The sequence below is a fragment of the Muscardinus avellanarius genome, assembly GCF_963383645.1.
Source record: "Muscardinus avellanarius genome assembly, chromosome: 1".
Classification (NCBI taxonomy): Eukaryota; Metazoa; Chordata; class Mammalia; order Rodentia; family Gliridae; genus Muscardinus; species Muscardinus avellanarius.
Window position 1 is genome coordinate 3,988,889 of NC_137786.1, and position 19,606 is coordinate 4,008,494.

Sequence of the window (19,606 nt, forward strand, 5' to 3'; positions counted from 1 at the left end):
TCCCTGGAACTCCAGTGTTGCTCTCCTTAGGGATCCCTCGCTCCTGCATGTGGGGAGCTTTTCTGTCTTTGCATTTTCTGTCTTCCCTTGGCTTTAAAATAAACGTTTATACCCAAGCACTCATCCTTCTGTTGTTCATGGACTTTATTCTTGAATTGTACTGGACGGAGAGCCCACTCTGGGGCACGGGGGCACGTTGCACCGATGTCATTTAGGAACAGGTGGCAAAAGCAACCTGAGCAGGGTGTTGGGGAGCGGGCTCCTCAACATGCTTAGAGCTGGTGTATATTCAGCTGCTTTTATTCCAGAAATACAGGTCAGCAACATTGGCAAGTGTAATCCACTGCAGTTAGAAATGGAGGAGAAAAACTTAGGCTAAAACAAAGCGGTTGTATAAAATCATTCGGCTACCTTTAATGCTCGTGCAATAAAAGTTTTTAGCAAACTACAGATAGGAGTTTTATGACTTGTTTAAAGGACATTAATGAAAAATTGGAGCAGAGTAGACTTAATTCTAATGTTAAGAGAAGAATGCCAGTTCTCCCTCCTACGATCCATTCAGCATTGTGCTGACGCCCGAGTTGAAGACGGGGAAGCAAGTGAGGAGACGCGTAAGTGAAGAGAAGAGTGGGATGTAAGAAGCAGGCCATCACGGTGGCGTTCCTGCTGGTCTAGGGACACAGGTGATGTTGGGAGAGCAGCGAGCAGGGCTAGAAATGTGCCCAGAAGAATTAGAAAGCTATTATATGCTGTCAGGACCCTATTCAGATGCTACCACCTATAGTATATTTTCTTTTTCTCACATTTTTACTGATACTTTTATTCCAGTACAATCTAGAGGATGGAAAATAGATCTTTTGTAATTGATTTGCGATTTTTGATTGAGAGAAGGGTGGAATACCTTCTTTTGTCTCTTGTCCATTTTACATACATCATCTGGCAATTGCTGGCTTATATTCTCATTTGAATTGGGCACTGAACCCAGGGGCATTCTATTTCTAAACTACACTCCCCAGATCCTTTTCTTTTTTTTAGTTTGAAACAGGGTTTCACTAACTTGCTGAAGTCCTGGCTGAATTGCTGAATCTAGCCTCAGACCTCTAATCCTCTTGTCTCCGCCTCACAAGGACTGCACCGCCATTCCTGGCTGATAGCTTATATTCTTTACTTTCTCCTCCTACTAATACACTTGCTTTCTTATATTGATATGTAAGTTGATTTATATGTTAGAGATTCATCTCCTTCGTATTTTACAAATGACTGCTTCAAGACCAACGTGTTTTTGTTGCTTAAAATGTCAATGTTGTGAAATACATCACGAAGCTTATTTTAAATATAGCCAAATACACAAACGGAACTGAAGAGTCCATATGTTGCATTTTTGACTTATGTTTTTAGAATCTGCATCATATTGTACATAAAAATACTAGAGCCGGGCGTGGTGGCACACACTTGTAATTCCCGCTCTTGGGAAGTGGAGACTGGATCGTGGAGGTTTGAAGCCAGCCTCACTGGCTTAAGAGACCCTGTTTCCAAATAAAAATATAAAATAGGTCTGGGATTGTAGCCCAGAGGTAGAAGGGTTCCATCCCCAGTACCATGAGGAAAAAAAAAAATATTAAAGGTATAGATATTTATTTTATTTTATTTTTTTGTGGTACTAGGGTTCCTGGAAACCCTTCTACCTCTGGGCTACACTCCCAGACCTAATTTTATACTTTTTTCAATTTGGAAACAGGGTCTCTTAAGCCAGAGCGGCTGGCTTCAAACCCGCTCTATCCTCCTGTCTCCGTCTCCCAAGCGCTGGGATTACAGGTGTGCGCCACCACGCCCAGCAAGGTATAGGTTTTTAAAAAGGAATAAAAGTGCTAGAATATTTGGAAGAATTATATTTTATCATTTTAGATGGGATAGAACTTTCCAAATACACCATCAGGAATCAGAAGTTTAACACAGAAAACATTCAGCTATATAAATACTAAAAAACATTTTAATGATAAATTGGCCAACATAATAGATATCTTTGTAACATATGAGCAATTACTATCCATCAAATACTACGTTATAAGAAAAGTGCAACCACACTACTCAGTGGGTAATATATTAATGGGCTGTTAATAAAAGAAAAAATGCGCACTTGGGAGGCCGAGACAGCAGGATCATGCAGGTTCAAAGCCAGCCTCAGCTACTTAGTGAGGCTCTCAGCAACTTATTGAGACGCTGTTTCCAATAAAATATACAATAGGTCTGGGAGTATAGCCCAATAAAATATACAATAGGTCTAGGAGTATAGCCCGGAGATAGAAAAGCCCCTGGGTTCCACCCCCAGTACCACCAAAAATTAAAAATTAAATGAACTCCCAGAAGTGATTAGGAATATTTTAAATATCACTAATAAATGTTAATGAAAACTATATCTAAGATTGTGAAGGATCACAGCTGTCCTTTTATTTATTTTATTTATTTATTTTATTTATGTGGAAAGCTTGTGAGGCTACTAGAGGAAGCAGGGACTTCCTAATCTCTGGACAAGGCTTCCTAATCTCTGAAGATGGCCTGCTGCTGCAGGTCAGCACACACTCGCGTGCGCGCGCGCGCACACACACACTCTCACACTCACTCTCCTCCCCTGCTCCCCCCCCCCCTTCTTCTCTTCTCTCCTTTCTCCATCCCCTCCTCCTCTGGACCAGCAATACACTGGACTTCAGCCTGCAGAAAAGCAGGAGGGACTTAAAAAGAAATGAAGGAGGAAACCCATCTCATGATAGGAGAGACTGAAGACCTCAGTAGAAAATTGGCAAATTGAGTACATTCAAGTATGTACATGTGCTATAACACTTTGGAAAGGTTAAAAAAAATAGGTGATATAAGAGAACTTGTACCTTTTAATTTATAGATTACAACTGCAAAAAGAAAAATGGAGAATGTCATAAGTGAAAGTATAACTAACTGTCAAAATCAGTTGGATTTTCTAGAAAAAAAAAACCTTTGTGGATACATAGTGACTATTGTGTCTAATGATGATAGGAAACAAATTAGTTTAAAAATAGAAATTTTTAGGAATATTTGAACCGGATAATAATATTTTCATTTTGAAGTTGATTGCAGGACCTGAGAGCCAAGTGTGTGGCTGGTTCCTAAAGCATAATGGAGATCCTTTGAAACTATTTTTTCACATTATCTGGCCCCATTTTAATCCTATTTGTCTCTTCTGCCCCTATGTACTTTACACTATTTTTTGTTGCTTTTAATAGTCTATACATATTTTGGGGTAGTCTTAAAATTGTTTCAGGGATAATCATGACTAATTAATACTCAGTGACCTATCATAGTGTTTTCTGAACTTTATGATTCAGCACATATCATAAGAGCATCTTTACAACTAGTTTGCTGTTAAAAAGAGTTTTAGCATCCTGATAAAGAGGTTTGAGGGAAAGTGTGGGCTAGAGTTTATGTTTATACACAACATAAATAACATGTATTTCTATGGTTATGTATATATTCAACCAGCCATTTATATTTTATTAATAGTGTTAGAAAATAATTGCATTTGATATAATTACCTGTGATACATAGCTGACTGTAGCCTTTTTTCTTTCAGAATTTAAATGAATATGTTGACGCACTAATTACCTTGAAACAAAAAATTATCAATACAGAGTGAGTATATCTGCATGTGTTTGCAGCGTCCTGTAGACCTGACACCTGGCTGCAGCACGGGGGTTGGCCCTGGGGTGGCCCTGCTGGAGGCGGGTGGTGAGGGGACTGCTTCACCTTGAGCCTGGAGTTGGTGGCTCGTGAGCCTTCAGAACAAAGTCGTGGGGTGGTGGAAGTAGCTTTTGCTGACTGAGATTTTTCTAAGCTGTTTCTGTCTTCAGAATTGCTATAACTTTATGCCAGATGTCACATTTTCTCGTGGTACAGTTTAAAGCCGTGATGTGTGAGGTCTTATAAAAATCTGTAATCATGAGTTTGTAGGCCAAGATTTTACTTAGGCATTTTAAACTCAAACCTCATGTATAAATACAATGATTTTGAGAAATGTAAGATAATACATATTCATTTGCATTCATTTGTTTCTGCAAACCTGAGAGGCTCTCTTAGATGATTTTAACATAGTATATTTTCTAGATAAAAAAGTAACCTATTTTTTTTTTCTTTTTTACAGTAATTTGTTAACAGAGTATCAGAAGAAATGTGATGATATCCTTTGCTGGCTTTTTCTTTGGAATTTTGGGATACACTTAAAATACCTGAAAGAGAAGCAAGGGCCATTTTCCAGAGCATCTTCAGGGAGGCGGTATTGATGGGCTCCAGTGGGAGCCTCCCACAAGCATAGTGAACAGCTAGTCCTTGTACTTTGGAGACATGCTTAGTGATTTGCTCTAAGAGAAGCAGATCTAGCAGTCTGTTTCTGTGATTTGTTCTGATTTCTTTATGTTCTCAAAGCTCTTAGGTAGGTTTTTGTCTTTAGTACCAAAGACATCGCATCTCATGATGTGTTACTGGCATTTAGGAATGATTGTAACTGTAATAATTTCTGAATGTTACTTTCAAATCTGAAAAAGTGCACTTGGAGAACATTTAAAATGTTAAGAAATCGTTTTACTTGTTAATTATTTTTGTATGTCCAAAATCATTTATAAGGAATACTGTGATTTTATAGTCAACGAGATAGCTTTTGCACATCACAACAGTTCTGAGATATAGTCACTGTTGGTTCAATAAGCATTTAGCAAGTACCTGTAGTGTGGTTAACTCTGGTTACGTACTTTCTGTCTTGTGATGTTGATAGAGGCACTGCTAGGAGAAGAAACCTAAAGCAATGATTTCTTGCTCTTGGGAAACTTGACTGGAATTGAGACCTGATAGTAAAGATTTCAAATTATATAGAACTTAATGATGAAAGCGTGTATAGATTCTATGATCTCCGTGATAACGTAGATTTTATGTATTCAATATTTATTTTCTAATTGCTCATTAGATATAGTTGCGTATGATTTTATTAAGTATATAACTTTTGTCAGTTGTAATTATTCTCTGAAATAGTTGAGAAATGACACAGATGTTGGGGAGTTATGATTTATAGAGAAGTACTTTAAAATATATATTTTGACAAATAGGAATGGATCATGCTATAGTAAATGGGAGTAACTCAGTTAAAAAGCTTATTACTGTGTTATAAATGGAACCTTGAATATTGATTTTTAGGATTTATGGTCTTGCCTGTCTGTACATTTAACATAAATTACTAAAGATAATTATGTAGACACATTTTATCTTAGACACATATGTATCAGAAGACAAAATTCTCAGTTTTCTTTAATAAGTTTTACAGCTGCAATTCGCAAGAAGGTGAGCCATTATTTTTATAATCGACGATACCACCTGTTTGGGAGTTTGATTTAGATAGACGTGTCACACCTGATTCTAAATAGAGTCAACAAAATATACCTAGGGTTGATCCTTATGTAGAATACCATGTTGATGCTCATAATAAAAGCTGCATGTTTCTAATTATCCAATCATTATAATAAATTTATTTCTAGGTCTTTAATGGCCTGATGTTCAACTTCAATAACTTTTACTGACTACATTGACAATTCTTTTGTTTATTGTGTGGTACTGGGGGAATGAACCCATGGACATTTTAACTCTGAATTACAGCCCAGCTCTATTTTTATCATTTAGAAACAGGGTCTTCCTAAGTTGCAGAAGGCCTCGGCAAGTTGCTGAGGCTGGCCAATAACCTGTAAACTTCCTGTCTCATTTTTCCAAGCATCAAAGTACTGTTGACTTGCTGGGCGTGGTAGCGCACACTTGTAATCCCAGCATTTGGGAGGCTGAGACAGGAGGCTCAAGGTTCAAGGACAGCCTCAGCTACTTGGTGAGACCCTTTGCAACTCAGTAAGACCCATTTCAAAATTAAGAATAAGAAATAGGGCTGAAAGTTGTGGCTTGGAGGTAGAATGCCCCTGGGTTCAATCCCCAGTACTGCAACAAGAAAATAGTACTGCTGACTTGTTGACTACATGAATTGGGCTGTTTAATGCAGTTGTGTATCTTGTGTTATTTTAAACAATTTAAAATAGGCCCGCTTAAAATTTTAGCAAAGTATCATGCTTCAGTTATATTTTTCACTGACAAGAAGGCAAAATGTGATCATGTAATCATAAACCAAATTGCAAAATTACCTATCTTAATTTTAATAAATGGGAATGAATTCAAGATTGGAAGTGCCTGATTTGACAGATAGTACTCAGATATATTCTCCAGCACACTGATAGTTTGTTGGGCCTGTTTATCTTATCAAGTTTGCTTTTTTTTTTTTTTCCTCAAAAATAGTCTATGACCTCAAAATAAAAAGCAATATGAAGATCATGTTAGTTTAAGTAGAAGCAATGTACTGGGCAAGAGGCTTTTTTATTTTTGTATTCTAAATTAGAAATGTCAGTTTATTGATCTGTACATTTAAGAGTTCACTATAGATACTTCTGTATAATGTGTCAATGTGTTGTTCATTTTCAGAGAGAATAGTACTCTGCATCACCAAGTGGAACAGATGCTTCAGAAAATTTCTCCTCTGCAAAAATGTCAGGAAGAATTGGGATCTTTAAAAGCAGAGCTAGAAGAGAAAAAGGTACTAAAAGGCATTTTCTTACAAAGGTTTATTGTCAATAAATTAGGATTAGCTCATTTATCATAATTGGGACTGGGGACTTTTTATGTGCTAACAAAGGATATTAATGCTAGTCGAGGCTCTTTAAGTGTCTTACAGTCCTTAGAAGACATTAAATTGGTTGATTAATGATTTTACAGTGATTATTAATTCAGCAATGCTTTACTTTTTTTGTTTTATGAAGTAATCAGTAGAGAAAATTTAGAGCTATTGACTTCTATGGTTTTTTATGTATCCTTCATTAACTCCTATTTTTTTACCTTAAACATGAATTTCTGCAAAAATTCACTTGTAGGTAGTGTAGTCATTTGAGTGACAGAAAATGTTGGAGAGAACTTTATCGGTTGTGTTCATTTATTTGGCCCTGTGCTGGGGGTGATTGACACACTCAGGCTCTCTGGTATGAGTTAGGATGTCCATTAAAGAACCGGCTTTCGCGGTTCATAAGGTAGTCTCTGTTCTAAGCTGTGTCCGTCCATATACTTTTGTGAGTTTCTCTGCTGCTTGGTTTGATCCTATTTTATAAATGTCTCCTGTTTTGTAATCATGTTTGGTCCTTTGTGGTTTCTCATTGTGAGAGATACACAAAGTGGGAACCTTTCACTAACATCGTACAGTCTCATGGATGAACGTTCAGGTTAGAGCTGTGGCCTTTGCTTGGGAGTGCTTCGTTTGACTTTTAAAGGGCAGTACTCATCTCTTTCTTTCAGAGTTCTCTAAAGTTGTATCAGGATACTCATCAGGAATTTGCTCGTGTAAAAGAAGAATGCTTGAAAAGTGATGCTCAGTAAGTTTTAAATTACTGTAGGAACGGGGTCTTCATCGTTGACACTAGCTAGTCTATACATCAGTGTCTCTCTTTTCTCTGTATTTGCATTTCTTGACTGTAATTAGCTATGTGACCTTGAACTTGGTGGTTTCTCAGCCTTGATTTCCACCTCTGTAAACTGGAATCATACGTACTTTGAGGGGAGGTAGGAAGATTGAAGTCATCACATGTTAAAGTACAGCACAAAGAAGTTCATAGACGCTTGTATACCATGTGTATATGTGCTTGTCCATGCATCTGTGTGTACATAAGCATAATTATTGGCTCTCTCTTTGTTCAAATACTTTAACAGATAACATGTGGAATTGGCATCTTTGTTATCATTAACATAAAGGGCCATGGAAAGCATCCTCTTGATTATTTTAAGGATGGTACCACCTTGACAGAGCAAACAAACGCAAGCTGCACATGCAGTAGTTTAGCGTGGATGCTGTGCAGCAGTGACTCAGGCTCTCACTCCGTGAGTTACCTACGGGCTCGGACTCTCAGAAAGCCATCTTAAAACAAGGGCAGTTCACTGCTTGGGAGACTGAGACAGGAGGATCGCAGGTTCAAAGCCAGCCACAGCAACTTAGTGAGGCCCCTCCTTTTTTCAAATAAAAAATAAAATAGGTCTTGGGGTATAGCTCAGGTGGAAGGCCCATGGGTTCCATCCCCAGTTCCATCCTCACAAAAAATATAAAATAAAATAAAAAACAAGGGCGGTTCTCTGGCCACCGACTCCATCAGTGGTGCTCTGAACACTAGTACCACACATGCACCAGAGAACACTGGGCGATCCTTAAGCACTGGACCAACTCTTACAGACCATGTAGACACATTGACTCAGCTCATAGGTGACGTCTGATGTCACTGCCCTTAGGGCCCGTCCCAGATGTGCTAGCAACAGAGCCTGGTTAGGTCTGTAATGTGTGTCTCATATGGAAAAAACAGATTTTTTAAAAATTCATTTTAGAAACACTGCACGTTAAGTGGTTTTATTCTGTTATTCTACTAGAACAATTTCTGGTAATTTTGGTTGTTGATGTGGTATTAGTTGAACAGAAAATTTGTTACTGGCACATGCCTTTTATCTCAGTACTTGAGAGGCAGAGACAGAAGGATTGTAGGTTGAAGGCCAGTATACAGTAACCTAATCAAGACTGTTTCAAAATAAAAAGTGCCAGGAATATAGCTCAGAGGTACAGCACCTCTGGGTTTAATCTTCAGTACAGCAGCAACTACAGCAAAATCAGCATCATTAATTGAGAGGTATTTTTGTTACACTGCTTTTTGCCATTTAACTTACATTACTTTTTTATTAGGAAGAAGAAACTAGAAGCTAAGGTGAAGAAGCTTGAAGGTCAGTGGCAGTGTTGCTGGCTAATGGGAGATGCTGGACATTATTCAGACCTCTGGTGACCATGGGGCTGTAGGTCAAAAAGTTGAGTCCTGGGTTTTAGTAGGACCTCCCTGGAGGACTGCAGTAAGAGGTCTGTAGGAGGAGCACGGTATCTCACCAGCTCAGAGGTGGGCATGGAATGTAGCAGCCTCTGAAATGTTATTACCGCCCAACACGCAGGCAGCTACGCTTTTAGTGCAAAAAGTAGTAGTTGATGAAATGACATAATTCTTCAGGTTGGAACTTGTGGGGCTCTCATTTTTCCTTAATGAAATAAGCGATAGAAGTAATTAATACATTTAGGAACTTAATGGCTCCATACAGGGAAGTCTGTGAAATTTCTTGCCTTATACCTGGCACTCATTCTAGCCTTCATGAGCAGGCAGAGTGCAAAGGAGCCCTCCAGCAGTCCTCACATTCAGCAGGTGGCCCTCTAAGAGTCAGTAGGGACGGCACTCAAGGTTTCTGTTTGCTTTTCCTCCCTTAGTGTTTGATGGGGATGGACGTACCCTCAGGCAGAGACATCCTCGCACGTGCTCTCAGCTCCAGCCCATCAGCAGTCATGTGGGCTTCTGACTGAAGCATTGTCCATGTTCTGTTTATATGAGGATATGTTTTCCTTTTTTAAAAAGTTGATTGCCCTTGGTTAAGATTTTGTGTATGGCTGTTTTTTAGAATTTTATGGTGCAGTATAATTATATACATCCATACATTTATGGACACACACGTGTGTTGGTGTGGCCCCCTTTTAGCCCCCCCCCATAGCCCCTCCTCCCTCCCTGTGCATGCTAGCAAGGTGCTTAGCGACACCTTTTTGGACAAACTATGATTTGGTGTTTTTCTCCTCAAGGCTTTATTCCCCCACCCCTTTCATTTAGAGTATGAAGTAAGAGTTTAAATTTCGTTGTATCATGGCATATAAAATCGTAGCTGCTGAAGTATTCCCTGTCGCTAATTTACCTAGATTGAACCAGACTTCGCAGACTTGGATTCTGTAAATGTTTCGGTCGTGTTTTCCTTAGCTTGAGTGTTGCATGAGCGTTGGTGGTAGCATTCAGCGCATATCTTAGTTCCATGCTCTGGCTAGCAGGTGGAAGTGCCTAGGGAAGTGTGTCGAGGAGCCTGAGGCTGCATACACAGCTCCGACAATAGACTCTCAGTAAAGCAAAATGCAAGCTTTGTTTTTCATGAAGCAAAAGTATTTTTGCTAATAAATGATTATAATAAAGATTATTGAAAAGGAGGAGTCAGGAGAAGATTATAAGATTGTTGTTTTACTCGATTTTGATTTTCTTAGCAGTTGTGTTTGAACATATCCACATGAAGTCAATATTGGTCAGATTCTTAATAGTGTATGGACTATTCGATGCTTCAGACCTAAAAATTGAAGAATTGCTAACGGTCCAGAGAACTATAAACATAGCTGAAGAGTAGATCTCTAATAAAGGTATTTGAAGGTAGAATTGGTTAACTTTTTGAAGGGAATTTCAAGAAAAAATAGTAGTAGTAGACATCAAGAAAGTTGCCCTCACCATACATACCATATAAAGAAAATGGAATTAATTAATTCTGCAGTAAGACTGAAGTTCAAAGTTTTCTGAGGTTATTGTTGGCTATTGAAATGAAAAGAGCAGGGCTACCATGGCTTCTCTCCCCAAGCATTAGATTCTTACCTGCCTAAAAGGGCTCGTGAGTGTTGTGCCTGATTTGGAAAGGATGTCTAAGCCCATTGTCAATTGTATAATTTTATAAATGGAGAGTATTTTTTAAAATTAAAGTTATTACATTTAGCCCTGACTGAAAAAATACTGAAGGAGCAGTGATTTTTTATGAAATTTGTTTCAAAGTTTTAAGAAATGAGAAAAACTCGTAATAGAACAGAATTTGAATGATTCATTAACCTAGTAGTAAAGTTACTATTTCTTCTGACTGTTCCTTCATTGCACTTTTTAAATACAGAGGCTGCTGTCAAGAAAACCCAAGACTTCAAGCAACTTAGAAACGAAAAGAAAATACTTGAGAAGAAGTTTAAGGAGACACAGGTACTAGATAAACCCGCACCTGACCTTGAAGGCCGTGGTTCCAGGCTGCTGTGGGGCCTGCCGTGGCTGCCGGGTCAGGCCGAGGCATCTGGCGACCGTGGCTGTCGCCTGCCCAGGGCTCCCACTTCCCACTTGCTTCTCACCAGCGTGAACACACATGTTTTCTTTTCACAGGAAAGGCTAGATGAGTTTTCTAAACAGAAAAATGAAAAGGGTGAGTATTCCATAATACTCACTTAAAAATTCTGTTCTGATACGCAGTATTTTTAATTATTTTTCCCCATATGTTTTTAGAGTTAAGACACATTGGAACACAAATTTCAAGCGATTCTTACGGAAGCATAGATAGAAGTGAGTATGTTGCAATTTTTGTTTGAATTTTGTGTATACTTTTTGCGGCTTGGGTGGGTACCTGTTGCTCTAACATATAATTGTAAAAATGCCATAGTTTAATAGATGTGTCATATTAGAAGAAGTCATATATTTTTTGTGTGAACATCAGATGCATATAATCTGCAATCAACTTATTATCTGGTGAAATAATACAGTGAATGAAAGACTCCAAAAATAATATTAATTGGAAAAAGAAAACTAGTTAGAGATAAAATTTTCATAGTTCAGTCAGTATGTTTAGATTTTCTCTCTAGTTTATGATTTGTCAGTATAATTAACAGCATTAATTTGTTAAATTTCCTAGATGTCCAATATATGAACAATGTTAAAGTCGGGAAAGAAAACTGTAAAGTCAAAAGCCCTATACTATATTTCATGAGGACTAAAGAGTTTAAGGAAGGCTCAAAATTTAAAAGTATAGTGGTAATAGTTATAAAACTTGTGTAAGAGAACAAGCATATTTTATTACTGTGCCCTCGTCTTGTATAGATGATCACGTATTAACGCTTGAAGGTGAGGATTGGGGATTTTGGCAATACTTCTACTTGCTCTTTGACCCCCGGCCGTTTTCTTTTATCTCTGTTTTAATAGTGGAGATAGTGAACATGAATTTCTACTCTATCTTACTAAGGTATATTTTCTTGTGTTTTTTTTTTTTTTTCTCTCCAACTGGAAATATTAAAACCCTTACATTTTTATGTGTGAGTAAATTGGTATAAATCTTCAACTGCTCACACCTCCAGCTCCCTGGCCTGGCTTGTGATCTTTCACTACCACTGATCTGTAATTCCATGTGCTTTTACTCATGTGTGTGGAACATGAGACTGGATGATACTTATTTCTGAGCAATAGGAAAGTTAGGTTGAATTTAATCTTCTTTTGATTTAGGCCTGAATGTTCAAAACAGGGCCTTCACCTGCTTCTTGCAGTTCTTTATCTTTACATTCCACCCCTCCCCCCAGAACTTACCCAGCCACTAGAAGAAATGTGCAAGTTTAACACTGGAAGTGTTAAAGTGAAGTTGCCTTCACTCTCCAAAAGGCTGCCTGAGTGCCACTTTGCCTTTCCTTCCTTCCTTCCAAATTCCAATAAAAATGATGCAAATAAAAGACGGCTTTCCTAGACAGTTAAACTTGCCATCAGTAGAGAAAGTAAATGATAAGTATAGAAAGCAGATGGTAACAGTTGCAGAGAAGATAGATGCTCTCAGAAGACGTGTTTCACTGCAGAAAACTGGAGAGTCCCCAAATCAGAGGTGCGAGTGGTAGGAGGAGCAGGGCATTAGTGTTTTCGGGCAATTAAAAGCTGAAGTGTGCTAGCCTTCACTTCAGATACTGCTTCTGGCCTTTGCTCACAAATTGTGCTCAAGTGTAGATTTCTGAAGTGTTAGCCGTGACATGGGAGGTATACAGAGGATTGTGTATTTTATGTGACTGCCTTGAAGGGGTAACCACTCTTGTTCCCAGGAAATAAGATGTTTGTGCGCTCTAAGCAAACGCACCCAATCAGATTCACTCTCCCAACCCATCCCCCAAGAAAAGACAGGGTTACCTACATTCATGGAATGAGCACCTGTGTTTATCACAAAGGAATAGGGCTGAAAACATACACCGAAGGAATACACTTTGGCCACCAGAAATTTTCCTCCTTCTCATCCAAAACCTGGAAAAGAGCAGTGACGGGAAAGAAAGGCCAGACACAGACCACGGAAGTAGCGTTAAGTGTTAAACCTGGGCCGGGACCCTCTGGGAAGGGTCTTGAAAGCTCTGCTGCCTGAGCCGGGCGTGGTGGCGCACGCTTGTAATCCCAGCATTTGGGAGGCTGAGACCGGAGGATCGCAGTTCAAGGACAGCCTCAGCTACTTAGTGAGACCCTTTGCAACTCGGTGAGACCTGGTTTCAAAATAAAGAATAAAAAAATAGGGCAGGGGCTGTAGCTTGGAGGTCGAATGCTCCTGGGTGCCATCCCCAGACCCACGAAAAGAAAAGAAAAGAAAGCTCAACTGCCATCACAGATCCGCTGGTGGGTGTTGGATGGATTGAATTCTTGGCGTCCCTGAGTATGATAGTGCACAGCAACAAACGAAAGGAGAGAAAACAGAAGAATTTGCAGGATTAAACAGGATGGCTCAAGAGCGATGATAGAATTTCTCACTGGTTAGAGCACAGCATGTGGAGGGAAGGACAGGCAGAGTGACAGAAGGGACGTCCCTGAGCAGAAAGCACAGATGACATGCATATATTCTTGCTCAGAGTCCTGCCAAGCATTGAGCTGAGCATGATTCTTGTATGTAAGCACACGTCTGACATGTTAATAGGAAATTTTCCTAAAATCAAATGAAGCAGAAAGATTGAACGCAGAGGGATGGGTAAGGATATTCCAAGCAGTGCTAACCTAGAAGCAGTAGTATACGGTGAAAAAATAATTTCAAACTTAAACAAATTTGCATGGATTAAATGGGAATGTGTAGATTGATTAGATGTACAGTATGGGAATGTTCAGATTGATTAGAGGTACAATTCTTTAAGCAGATTCTTTCATGTACCTAAGAGCATGAAACTATGTCACACCAAACTCTCGGACATCCTAGGAGGAACCACCAAATCTGTTTTTGTGCTGATAGACTTCAGTACGTTTCTCAGAAATACAGAGTAAGAGCAGACAAGAAGATGGAATTGTAACCATGATTAAAAGGTTGATGATTGCCAGGTGTGATGGCTCACGCTTGTAATCCCTGCACTTGGGAGGCTGAGACAGGAAGATCACACAGGTTCAAAGCCAGCCTCAGCTACTGAGACCCTCAGCAACTTAGTGAGACCCTGTTTCCAAATAAAATATAAAATAGGTCTGGGAGTATAGCCTGGAGGTAAAAAGCCTCTGGGTTCCACCCCCAGTGCCACCAAAAAAACAAAACAAAAAAAAGGTTGATGGTTTACATATGACTGCAGACCACATACCTAAGAGTTTTTTAAGGTACTTTTCAGACATATGTAAAAGTTGGGTCATATGTAACCAAAAAGTCTACAATTGAACATATTAATGAAAATTCCCCTTCTACTCCCATAAGTTAATGAAATGGGCAAGTGCATCAGTAAATTTGGAAACGTTGAAGCTGATGGCCGGGTTTATGATGCTGGTGAAACCAACATCTCTGTGTGGGGCAAGGTGACCAAGAGAAGAGGAAGGTCCATAGCACCAGGCCTGGGAGACATGAATCCATGCTCTCAAGTTGACTCACAACAGTTGTAAACTTGAACAGAAAATCACACAGAAGAAAATTTTTTAAAGTGGTTAAAATTCTACACTATGCTAGATCCAGGTGGTTTACAGGTAAACTCTAAAGCCTTCAGTGAAGAAAACTACTGTCTTTATTAATTTATTTTACCACTTAAAAAATATGGAATGTTTCTATCCCATTCTTAGCAAAACTAAGTAAGAATAACATGTACATACAACCTCAAGACAACTCCTGTTACTTGGTAACAGTTCAGAAATACTAAGTAAAAATTAAAGGCATCAAGTCTATGTCTTAGTATTTATCTTAGGAATATTTACCTCAGTTTACTGTACCCTAATTTAAAAATACAGGCAAGATAATAGATAAAAAGAACTTGGGCCTGAGAGATGAGAAGCCTTGAAAGCATAGTTATTCCTGTCAGAGGCAAGGCAAGGATGTGTCTTGCTGTTTCTATCTGTGTGTATTGGAGGCCTGGGCAGCACAGCAAGGTAAACACAGTAGGTGCTAAATGTGCTAATAAGCGATAGTAAAAATTGTTATCATTTCATTGATATGACTGTGTAGTATGTCCAGAAGATTCAACTGGACACAGGGGTCATAGGAGCTTGGTGGTAAGACTGGCTTGTGCAGTGACCATCCACAGTATACCAAACGGAGTCAGAACAGCCCATCCTGAATGGCAAGTGGGCCATCAGATGTCAAGGAAAGGAGCTGAGTCTGTGCAGCACCTGGGAGGAAACTGTAGCATTCCTAAAGAGACGTAAAGGAAAGCTGGAGACGTGAGCCAGCACTGTTCGTGGTGAGAGGACTCAAAGCAGGCAGACCTGAATCTCACTCAGTGTAGTAAAAGAACAAACGGCGAAGACTTACCAGGAGGGATACTTAGAATAGAAGTTTTAAAAAGCAAAGAACTGAGCAAGAGTTATACCCCAACAGCATTGTTATAAACCTGTCATGATTAAAGAAATGTGGTAGTGATACGCTGAAAAGCAGTGGAGAGGAAAGTCCAGGAATACTTCTGACTACCCTAGATATTGAGAAGGGAAGAGTTACAAAGATTAAAGAGGATAAGACAGAGCCACACTGAAGATCTTAAACTTTGCTGGGAATGGATAGCCTTTTTTTATTTTTATTTTTTGTCAGATTAAAAATAATGACTGCTCAGAATAGGCATAGCTCTGTTTATTAGCCTCCATAGTAATGGAAAAGTAACTTTTTTTCTTTTTTTTTAAGGTTCCTTGCTTGCTGCTTTGGGTATACGTAATAAGCAGGGATCCTGGTCAGGTCATTTAAGCAAAGGGGATTACAGTATTTGGAAGCAGGCTTTTGGGTAGGTTAAATTACAATGTAGATAAGTTACTTCATATAGAATTTTAGAACTCAAAAAAGTTGTGCCTCCCACACAGTGGTCATCAGTTTGATTTGGCTTAGGAGAGTTGGAATGTCCAGCTGCCCAGAGTTACTCGTAATTTGCCTTCCATGTTCGCTCTGTTTGTCTTCCTGTGGATCTCAGTTTTGGAATGACATAATTTGCTCTCTTTAATACAACTAACCTAGTTTAAAATCTGAAAAAGAAAAAAGAAAAAAATCTGATTGATTTTCTGGAAATATTTTAGTTTAAACTGTTATTTTTTATCTTCTCTTTAATTCAGATTTTATTGAATTTAATAAATGCTTAAGGTTAATTTAGATATAAGTTTAATGCACATTTCACCACAAACTATTTATATTTATATTATTGTGAATATTCTTTGTTTTGGAAGGTATTTTTGGAATTTGTATACCTAATAAGTTAACAAAGCTTTTACACCCCATGTACTATCTGCACGACTTTTGCTATGGCTGTATTGGGACTAAGTGTAGCTGTGTGGCACTCGGTTCAATCCCCAGCTTTGCCCACTCCTCCTTGAAGAAAGCATTAGAGCTCTCTTGACTTTTTCCTTTCAACTTAAATCAGTAGTTCTTAACTATTTTCAGAATCTAGATTCCTCTGAAAAGGCACAGAAGCCCCTCCGGAGGTCCCCGTCTTTGTGAAAGCCTGTGGCGTCTCCCTGTCTGCTCATGTTGTCACTGTGCTTGTGCATAGACACTTGCTCCAGACTATTTCCCCTCACGTCCATAGATAGATTGCCTACGTTCCATCTACCCCCAAGTTAGTTTCAGCATGGTCAACTCTTATCACCGCTAGCCTCGCCTAATGAGCAGTGTTTCACTAAAATTTTTGTAGAGTATGTAGAACCCTTATCTTTTAGTGTACGTATTAACTGTGCCTTCTCTCCCCATCTCACTCTGCACAAAGTCTGTAGGCTGAAGATTATTTATCCCATACATAGAAAAGCATGATAAATCCCTTTAACCAATTAGACTGAGTCTGTGGAGTCTCCTTCCCTGCACCAGGGATGAAAAGAAAAAATCCTGTTTTGAGTCTTTAATTTTTAATAAAGACTGTAGAGCTTTCCATTGAATTGACTAACTGTATACAGTGGTTGAATTTGAGGAAGATGTCTAGATACCTAGTCTCCTAAGTCTCTAATAAACCCTGATATCACATGGGGTAGATTTGGGTAGAGATAAATGGCATGACTAATTCTTCACTGGTTTTCACAGGGAAAGTAAAGCTGCTCCTCAAAGAACTCTGGCTCTGTATCAACACGACGCACAGACTTCCTGGGGACGGCAGCAGACGGGGCCCAGGTGAGAGCAGCCTTCAGAAGTGCGTTCGTGCCTGACCATGCAGTGTTCACCGTGGCATGGTGGCCTTGGTGTCCAGTGTCTCCTGAACCTAGCAGAGGAATGAAATACACTAGAACGGGCACTTCAGGTTCTACAGAATCTTTTCCCTTCAATATAACTTCTAGTATGACTTCTTTTTTTTTTTTTTTTTTTTTTTTTTTGGTGGTACTGGGGTTTCTGGAAACCCTTCTACCTCCGGGCTACACTCCCAGACCTATTTTTTATATTTTTATTTGGAAACAAGGTCTCTTAAGGCCAGCAAAGCTGGCTTCGAACCTGTGCGATCCTCCTGTCTCTGCCTCCCAAGCGCGGGGATTACAATCAGTATGACTTCTAATCTCAGCAAGTACATATAGCTTTTAATTTTTAATGATAGCTTCATCAGAGAACATTAAAAAAAAAACAGAAGGATAGAAAACAGGCATATCTGACAGGCATGTGTAGAAGACTGGAGGATGGTGTTATTAAGTCATCTTGTGAGTTCGATTGATTGATCCACCAGCAATTTAACTTCTCCTATTTCCTTTTCTTTCAGTTGACCCTCTTGCTTTTCAGTAAGATGTTACAGAGATGTTCCACCATGTTCATACTTACAGTATTTGTAGACTTTCAGATTTGTAAGTAGATAATAGCCATGCCTAATGGAAGGAAAGGAGAGCCGACTTGGATAAAAGTGCATTTTGTTTTGTCGTTTTACTAATTTCTCAGGTTAGCTGCCATGAGTTGATAGACATTGAGGATCTCTTTAGAACACAGGTACTTAAGTTTCTTCCCAGGCCTCTGGTGACAGTCCCCACAGAAGAGTGTTAGTGAAGAAGTTGCTGGTCTTACTTAGGCTGGATTCAGAACTTGCCTGTGTAGAGGGAGGCTCTAAATAGATTTTTCTTCTAGACCACTCACTGGTTATTAAAACTGATAGTAAGCAGGTAGTGCCTGTGACTCCTACGTGAGTCTCTGCACTTTAGAGCTTAAACACCGTTCATGTACAAGTACTCTGAAGCCGGGCATAGTGGCACATGCTTAGAGTCCCAGCATTTGGGAAGCTGAGATATGAGGATCGCGGTTCGCAACCAGCCTTAGCTACTTAGTGAGTGAGGCCCTTTGCAACTCAGTGAGACCCTGTTTCGAAATAAAAAATTAAAAATAAGGTTGGGGAAGCCGGGCGTGGTGGCGTATACCTCTAATCCCAGCATTGGGGAGGCTGAGAGTGTAGGATCTTGGTTCACCGACAGCCTCAGCAACTTAGTGAGGCCCTTTGCAACTCAGTGAGCGGTTTCAAAATAAAGAATAAAAAATAGGGCAGGGAGTGTAGCTCGGAGGTTGAATGCCCCTGGGTTCCATCCCCAGACTCACAAAAAAAAAAAAAAAAAAAAATAGGGCTGGGGTATAGATTGGAGGTAGAATAACCCTGGGTTCCATCCCCAGTACTGTTAACAAAAAAAAAAAAAAAGCAAAACATACTCTGGGATTCTTTTCACCCTTCAATACCAGTCAATAGCTGTATTTGAAGCACTTGCTTTTATGCTGTTAAAGGTGTTATTAAAAGGGCTATACTTAAAACAGAGTTTGAGGTGTGAATCTATTCTGTTTTTGTTAACCTTTCCAAGGTAGGAGAGAAAACACTGCATCTTTGGAATCTTACTATAACATAAAGTCTTTTAAAAAAAACTTTTGTTTTCATATAAGGACAGTTACAAAGAGCAGTGCAGAGAATTCCCTTAGGCCCTCTACCCTTCTGCAATTTAGCTCTTTCCGTTGCCGGTGATCAGAGCCAGAACACTTGGGACAGCCTGTCTCCTGGGCTGCTGTGGCCTGCTCAGGCCTTCCACTGTGCTCTTTCAGGAGTCATCTCCTTTAACCTTCTCCAGTGTGACCTGCCTCCTCTTTTCATTGGCATCCATGTCTTTAGCACTTCTGAAGAGTGTTAATTTGTAGGAAGCCAATCATTTTGGCATATCTGACCTGCTCTCATGATAGGCTGGAGCTGTGTATTCTTTGCAAGGACGCCACAGTGATGAAGTTTCGCTCTGCTTAGGGCACTGTGCTGAAGAGAGGTGGTGAAGCGGATATAGACTGGCAGACTGGCACCCACTCTATTATCAAACCCACAAGTGGATCTTGCCTGCGAGAATTACTGCTTTGCTGTTTGCTTAATAATGATTTTCTTTTTCTGTCATTTCTTCTGCATTCATTAGAGTTTTTCTAGGAGGAAGAACTTTTCCCTCTATACCGTTTATTCTTTTATATTTGTGCACATCTCAGAATGATCACATAATTATTTTACTCTATGCATTATAATTCAGTACTGCCC

General features: G+C 39.3%; 1 protein-coding gene across 1 annotated transcript in view; it reads left to right on the top strand.

The window, feature by feature from the left end:
• ICE1 (interactor of little elongation complex ELL subunit 1) overlaps nt 1-19,606 on the top strand; it is a gene marked incomplete at both ends in the record, with an annotated part of 56,640 nt that overhangs the window by 10,329 nt on the left and 26,705 nt on the right. Inside the window, 10 exons of the mRNA XM_080697908.1 lie at nt 3,602-3,660; nt 4,169-4,205; nt 5,339-5,355; nt 6,529-6,640; nt 7,390-7,466; nt 8,813-8,850; nt 10,849-10,931; nt 11,106-11,145; nt 11,226-11,282; nt 17,170-17,256. Coding sequence (XP_080554034.1) covers nt 3,602-3,660; nt 4,169-4,205; nt 5,339-5,355; nt 6,529-6,640; nt 7,390-7,466; nt 8,813-8,850; nt 10,849-10,931; nt 11,106-11,145; nt 11,226-11,282; nt 17,170-17,256 — 607 coding nt within the window. The remainder of the gene's footprint in view (nt 1-3,601; nt 3,661-4,168; nt 4,206-5,338; nt 5,356-6,528; nt 6,641-7,389; nt 7,467-8,812; nt 8,851-10,848; nt 10,932-11,105; nt 11,146-11,225; nt 11,283-17,169; nt 17,257-19,606) is intronic.